Genomic DNA, 7,648 nt, shown 5'->3' on the forward strand with positions numbered 1-7,648 from the left:
GCCCACCCACAGCAGAAAGGAGGAGAGGCAGCCAGAGTGGAGTCATTTGTCCAACCCTGCCTGCCTCTGCCTGGGCCTCTCTCACCAAGGCTTCCCCTCACTTGTGGGTGAACTGCAGCAGCCACGTCCCCCTCTCAACCTCAGTTTCCCTTCCTGACCTGGACACGGCAGGACCAGATGTTCTCTGAGGACCCTTCCAGCATGACAGGCCAGAGTGGAAGGGCATCCTTTGCTGCAGGGACAGAACACACTGACCCAGACTGAGGGAGAAAGACTTTAATCTGTGCCCTTTCATGCCCATGGCTCCAGTTCAGAAAAGGGTCTGGGTCTCCCTCTCTGTGGCTCCTTTTTGTCCTTGTGAGCCTCCACTGGACCCAGGTAGCTTGGGGTTGGGGTAGTGGACACCGATGCTGGAAGTCTCCAAATGGTCCAGGGAGAAAATCAGGATGCCTGGGGGATGGCTTTGCGCAAAAGATGTTTAACTGCCTTCTTCACTCTCCTGTCCTCAGGGTCTGAACAGACAGACTTGCCCTGGATAGTTACAAGCCTACAGGGAGGGAGAAAACAATCAGGGCAGTCAGGGCAGAAGGGCCATCCAGAGTCCCGGGTCCAGCCCCGCCCTGCACTGACCAGGACCCTGAGGCCTCAAGTGGGTCAGGAGCTTGCCTGAAGTCGCACAGCACATCGATGGCATATCTAAGCCATCAGGCCCTCTCCTCAGTGTTCTTGACCCTCCCAGGGCCGTGCCTTGGTCCTGGCCCTCCCAGGGAGCCAGGGCTGCAGGATTTGTGCCCCCCCCCCACCCGCAGGCTACCCACACCCCCAGACCACCTAGAACCTGGGAAGTGGAGGTGGCAGACAGGGCCTCGCACTTGGAGCTCTGGCTCAAGCTCAGGTCAGGGAAGGGATCACATTGCCACTGACTGGCAGTGTGACCTGGGCTGTCCCATCCCTCTTGGGGCCTCAGTTTCACCACAGATCAATGAAGCAATTGGACCTCATGGTGCAGGAACTGCCCTGAGGAGCCAGGCGGGTGGTCAAGGGGCAGAAGGCCCTGCTCTCTCCTCCCCTCCGTCCCCAGTACCATCCTGTGGCTCCAGGGTCCACTTGCTCCCCATGCTTGGCTCCCAGGAGTGAGGATGGGGTGGGAGACTTACACAATGGCTTCCCTGGGACACTCCTCTGAGGTCTTGTACCACTTCACCAGCTTTTTGACAGGAATGGCTCCATTGAAATACTCCAGGCAGCACTCCCGGCCCACATTAGTGGCTCTAACTGCTGAGAGACACAGGAGCAGGGATGTCGGTGGGGGGGGGGGCGGGAAGAGGTGGGCACCTGCGGTGGGTGTGCACATGCGTGTCTATGTGTGTGTGTCTGTGTGTGCTGACTGTCTTCGTGTCACTAGGCCTATCTGCATGTGTGTGTCTTATTGGGGCAGGTCTGTGACATGTGTTTGGGGGGTGTTGTGTGTGTTTCTGTGTGTTATGTATGAATCTGTTGTGGAGATCTGTGAGTGCATTTCTGTGTGGGGAGTGTGGGGGGTCTATGTATGTCATTGTGTGTGTCTCTGTGTTAACGTATGCACGTGTGTGTGAGGTCTCTGTGTATGCTGTGGGGGGTCCTGTGCGTTTGTGTGTGTGTTCATCTGTTCATTTATCTGTGTGTCAATGTGTGCATGCCTGCGTGTGTCTGTGCATGTGGGTTTGTGTGTGCATCTGCATATGTCTGTGTCTAGCAATAGCAACCGTATTTCAGCTTTCCTTTCCCAACTGAATGTAAAAATCTCCTTTTTCATATGCTCTTGGAACCAGTTCTCCTGTCTTTATGCTGATTCCCTCATTGTACATAAAGCCCATTAATAAAACAGATGCTAACAAATAATTCTGAGAACTGTTCCTTTTCCACTATAAAACCACAACCATACTTATTGCCTGGCAACCACTGCAGCACGAGATGGGCTGCACACCGCTCCTCACCAAGCCCATCCCTAAGTGCTGGGCCAGCCACACCATCATCATCATCCTCATTCTCCTTTGATTGCTTCCCTCAAAATCCTGCTGCTGCTGGCCCCTCATATCTTTTGTGGGAATAGGTGGAGTATAAATAATACACAAACATGTGTGTTGCTTCTGTGGTCTCAGAGTCTGGCCCCTGTCCCCTGCCTCCTGTCCCTTGCTCTCACCTGCATGGATACACTGCAGAGAAGCCCCGAGCAGGAAGGCAACCAGAAGCAGCATCTTCAGGGGAGTCATGGTGCCAGAAGCCCAGGAGGGGGTCTCTGTGTGTGGGTCCCTCTGCTCTAGGGAGACAAGGGTGGCAGCTGAGTGTGGAGATGTGGAGATGACCTATTTAACTTCTTTGGGGGTCTTGCCACGCCTCCTGCTACCTCCCCCCACATCCTTCCCTAGATCAGTGCAATTCGACGAATTTGAGATGATTCAGAAGTCCAGTCTTGGAATGTTTGTGGCTTTCCAGAGAATGGGCACTCAACAGGGGACAGAGGTGGGGTGCATGTGTCCGGGGGCCATGAAAGTGGCACACTTCTCCTTTCAAAGGGGACATTTCCTGGTTCCTCTATTAGCAGAATGGAAAAGCCTCCATCCTCCACTGGATCCATCCCCGGCTCTGAGCCTGGTGAGCTTTTTTCATGCATGGTGCCTTGGGGTGGTGGGGGACAGACAGGAGGTGGACAGCCAAGCAGGGCCAAGCAGGGCCCTTCACCGGGACCATGCATGAGCTACAGGGTGCTGGGAAGGCCGTCCTGGGAAGGGTCGGCAGGCTGCCGTGCACATGCACACAGGCATCACTCTGCAGGGAGATCCGAGTTTCATCTGATTACAAGAAAGGCCTAAGCCCCAATAAGGTCCTCGAAGAACAACTTTGGTTGCATGTCCTTCCCCAAGTGGGGCTCTGACCACAGAAGGCCAGAGCCTGATGGGCTTTCATCACCGTTTAGTCTCAATGTGTGCTTCTACAGATCAGGAAGTCAGGTTCCCCCAAATGGGGTGCCTAACCCTAGGATGCAGAACAGACTGAAGGATCAGTGGTGAGAGACAACACTTCTCCTGTCCAGCACAGCTGTGTCCTGAGTCCACCTTGGGTACTTGGTCAGGGTCCAGCCCGAGCCAGGCCGTGAGTAGACTTTCCGTGACCCCCATGTGGGGCTTCCTGCCCAGCGCCAGCCACAGCACCACTGCATGTGGGTCGGTCGCCTGACCACCAGAAAATACAGCCAGTTGTCCACTTAAGGCTCCTTTGAGGCCAGAGCATGGGCGTCCCTTAAATAGAAGGAGAGTCCCACGCCCACCTCTAGGTGGGCAGCATCTCAGCAGGGCAGCTCAAGGCAGGGAGGCACCTGGATTTTGATTCTGGCATGTGGGGTCTAGGCCTGGCTTCGCCCTGTCTGTGAGTGACCAGGGCAGCTCCGAATGACACACCAACCCCTCCCGCCACCACATGGCATCAGGTGCCTTGTCCCTCTCCCAGTCAGCTCTGTGTTTGTTGATCATCGCATCACTAGTAAATTTTCATTCACAGCAATGATAACAACAATAGTATCTGTTGAAACCCGACTCTCCCAGGAGCAGCGCTCGGAGGGTAACTCATCAGCTGTCAGGGAGAACCTGTGAGAGGAAACCACGACACTGGGCTAGATCACGGGAGGAAAGGCCAGGTGCTCCTCCTCTCCCATAGGGCCATCTCGGGAGGCGGGGGCTGCTTCAGTTCCTTGGTGGGGGGTGGGGGACTTTCCCCTAACCATGGCAGAACCTCCCTGTGGGTAGCATCCTCAGCCACGGTATCACTGTGTGTGAGCTTGGACATCTCACAGACCCTGTCTGGGCCTCAATTTTATCACCCATGGAAGGAAGTTTGGGCTATTCCCAGAGAGCCTCCACCAAAACTGTAGATCTAAGAAAGATGGGCCTCCCTTGGGGAGCCTCATACCAGCATTTCTCTGCTTCTTTTGGAGTCACATCAGCTGCCAGACTCCCTAACCCTGCTCCTCCTCAAGCCACTTTGCCTCCAGCCTGCCCAGCTGGACCATTCCTCCTGTGCCCAGGTGGCCTCCATTTGCATGAGCAGCAGAGGGGAGGGCAGAGGAGGGAGGTCTTCCTGCCCATGCTTATCCTTGGCACTGGCTTCCCACAGAAGGAGAGGGGCAACCTCCACCCCCAGTGGAGGAGCACCCAGCAGAGTCCCCCATCCTGAGTCAGAAGAGGCCAGGCTGGGCTGCAAAAGGGTGTAGGGGAGGGAAGCTCTGACCTGGACACAGATGAGGGCCTGGGTCTCCCCCTCTGAGAGTGGGAGTGCCTGTTGACCCTCAGTGTTCTCCATGCCCTCTGCCCAGTGGCTTCTGCCCACCCTCTTGTGGCTTCTCCACCTGCCACAGAGGCCACCAAATGCTTCTCAGTGTGAGACAATTGCAAAAGAAGACTGTGATGTGATTAGCAGCTTTATTCATGGTGAGGTGGCCCCGACCCCCCAGCTGGGGAAACTCCCTGAGTGGGTTTCGAGTCCTCTTTGTTCTGGCACAGACTCAGAACTTTTCTCCAGAAGGACTCAAATTCCCCTGTCCGTTCTGGGGAACAAGTCACAACAGCAGCAGCGGAACATTCTGGACCAGCTCTGGGCTAGGGGCGAGCTGCCTGGCAGCGGGGAGAGCAGAGCAGCAAACCTGGGCTGCCTGTGTGTGCCCCCTCAGAGCTGTGCCAGGGCCTGAGGGGTGGGCAGAGGCCAGACGCAGCCCCTGTCCTTGAAGGGGTTCACAGTGGGGGAACGGTGGGGGAATGGGGCCTGGCCCCTTATAGGGACATGCAGGTGGGATAAAGGGCCTTGGGACCCAGAGTGGAGAAAGGTTGCTTCTGGCCAGGAGACCTTGGAAGGCTGCCTGGAAGAGGCAACCAGTGGGCTGGGCTTTGTAGGTGGGATTCACATTAAGAGAGGAGGGAGGGGCATTTCACATGAGGGCACTGCTTAGGCAGAGGTGCAGAGGAGGGAAGGCACAGAGATAAATCAGGGGAAAGGCACAGAACTCTGGTGGGGAAATGGTCTGGAGACAGGAAGCTCCGCAAGGACAGGGCTGCATCTGCTCTGCCCAGCGCTAGAGGCATCCCCAGCGCCAAGCATAACACCTGGCACATGGCAGGCTTTCAGTGACACTTGACCAAGTAGATACAGGACTGGTGGAAAGGGAGGTAAGACTGACATGAAGGGTAAGTGTGCCTCTCAGCCTTATCTGGGAGCCAGTGAAGATTGGGGACATTTTTGAGGTGGTTTCCTCACCAGGGATTAACCGGACTTACTCCTCCTCAGTTCTCCCAGCTATGAAGCGGACTCCCAGGGGCATTCCAGATGAATGTTCTGGAGTGTGGGCCTGTGACAAGGGCCTCCAGAGACTTTTATGGAGCAGTGAGGACTCTAGGGCCTGGAGGTCCATCAGGGCAATCAGGAATGCTCCCTGGAGGAAGCAGCTGTGAAGTGGAACTTTATGGACAGGTTAGATGGGCTGGAGAAAGGGCAAGAGCAAAGGCAGGGAATCAGGCCAGACGCAGGTCTGTCAGGAGAAGAGAGTAAAAGGGGAATTGGATCTGAGTGGTGGGAGGAAATGGCAATGGTGATTTCCTGTCCCAACCCCTCTGATGAAAGCTGGCCAGACATACCACCCATGCAGTGACTTGCTCAGGGTCTCCCAGAGCATCTCAGTAAGGGGGAAGTGTTTTATCCGCCCAGCCCCATCTTCTGACAGCTGAAGCTGAATTTGTCCCACTCTGCGCTTGGGGGTGAGAAGCAGGAATGGGGCCAGCCCAGCTGAGATGTGAGAGTCCTAAATGTTATATCCAGCTCTGATCCCCAAATATTGCCCACTCCCAGTCCCGAGGGCCTGATATTGATGAGTCGTTCGTTCTGACAGGTTGTTGGTCTGCTAGGTCCCTCAGGTCAGGAACCTCAGGGTCGTCCCTGCCCCTCCTGGGCTCTTCCCCACCACCTGCATTCACTCGGCCAGCAGGACCATCTGGATAAGTCTTGAATCTGTCTCCTTCTCACGATCTGCATGGCCGCCCTCCATCTCTCTGCTCGTCCACAGCCCCACACTCATCTCCCAGCTTCCAGGCCTGCCTTCTCCAGGCCATCTTTCTCCCTAAAGCCCAATGATCTTCCCAGAACACAAATCTAAGCAAGGCTCTCCCCTCTCAAAATCCTTCAATGACTCCCCATTGCCTTCAAGATGAAGCCCAAATTCCTGCCTATTCCTCCAGCCTCAATACCCACCACGCCGCTTTGTTCCAGCCATGTGGACCTTCCTTGAAAATACTAAGCTGTCACTGACCCCCCAGTCTGGAATGCCCTCTCCTGCTCCCCTTCCCACCTCCTTTCACTCCTACCTTTCTTCACATCATAGCTTGAACCCTCAATTCCTTCATTCAGCCTCCACCTCCCTCTGTGTCCCCAGAGGTCATTGTCTTCACATTGCATTGTGATTGCTGGTTTAGCTGTTGCCTGTCACACAAAAAACTGTGACATCTTCAAAAACAAGGATCTCTTTTGTGTTCCAACTTGTCCCTCCAGGACTTAGCACCCTGTAGGTGCTCAATCAAATATGTTTATTGAATGAATAAAGAGGTGGGTGGTTGGATGGATGATTAAATGAATGGATGGATAGATAGATGAGATAAAGTGTGCGTGAATGGTGGATGGATGGATGTGTGGATGGATGGTGGATGGATGGTGGATGGATGGATGGATGGGAGGAGGTATGGATGGATGGTGGATGTATGTATGTATGGATGGATGGATGGGAAGATCTGTGGATGAATTGTGGGTGGGTGGATGGATGGATGGATGGATGGGAGGAGGTATGGATGGATGGTGGATGTATGTATGTATGGATGGATGGATGGGAGGATCTGTGGATGAATTGTGGGTGGGTGGATGGATGAATGGATGGATGGATAGGAGGAGGTATGGATGGATGGATGGATGGGAGGAGGTATGGATGGATGGATGGATGGATGGGTAAATGGGCTGATGGATGATGGATGCACGCGTGCATGCATGGATAGATGGATAGTCACTTACAAATTTCTGGACTACAGCATGGGCCCAGCTTATATTCTCTCCCACTGGCTCCTTCACTCCAGAACAAATTATTTTTGATCCAGTGTGTCCCATCAATTCATGAGGCACACCCAAATCCTTCCGTCATGGATAAAGCAGAGGAATCCAACCAAAGGCACTTTGACTCTCTTTTTTTAAATCTAGTTTACATCTTTTGTGGGTTGTGGTCATTTTCTGCCAAAACTAAATTGCTTCAATCATGGCTTCAATCTCAATCTTTCTTCGTCCCAGAGGAGCCTCCTTCCTTCAGTTACACCCCGCCTCCCGGCTCTTCACTGTCTCCTACCCTTGGACTCTCTTCCCTTCTGCTGACGACATGACCCCGACTCTCTACTTCAGAAAGACCTCTCCTCGACCCCAACACTCCCTCACGCTACCCTCCTATTTCTCCTCTCATTCATGACCAAACTTCTCCTCTGTGTGGTCTTCACTTCCCACCACCATTTCCTCTCTGCCATTTGTGATTTAATTAATCCTTAGCAACGTGGCTTCTAGCCCTGACACTCTAGGGAAGCTGTTCTCTCAGAACCCC

General features: G+C 54.2%; 1 protein-coding gene across 1 annotated transcript; it reads right to left on the reverse strand.

Annotated features, from left to right (window-relative positions):
- Positions 1 to 441: 441 nt before the first annotated feature.
- Positions 442 to 2,273, reverse strand: CCL17 (C-C motif chemokine ligand 17). Its single transcript, XM_063109912.1, has 3 exons — positions 2,183 to 2,273; positions 1,158 to 1,275; positions 442 to 547 (listed from the first exon to the last, which is right to left on the reverse strand). The coding sequence occupies exons 1-3, from the start codon at positions 2,250 to 2,252 to the stop codon at positions 442 to 444; spliced, it is 294 nt and encodes a 97-aa protein (XP_062965982.1). The 5' UTR covers positions 2,253 to 2,273.
- Between the last annotated feature and the right edge of the window lie 5,375 nt (positions 2,274 to 7,648).

The sequence above is a fragment of the Cynocephalus volans genome, chromosome 10, assembly GCF_027409185.1.
Source record: "Cynocephalus volans isolate mCynVol1 chromosome 10, mCynVol1.pri, whole genome shotgun sequence".
Lineage (NCBI taxonomy): Eukaryota > Metazoa > Chordata > Mammalia > Dermoptera > Cynocephalidae > Cynocephalus > Cynocephalus volans.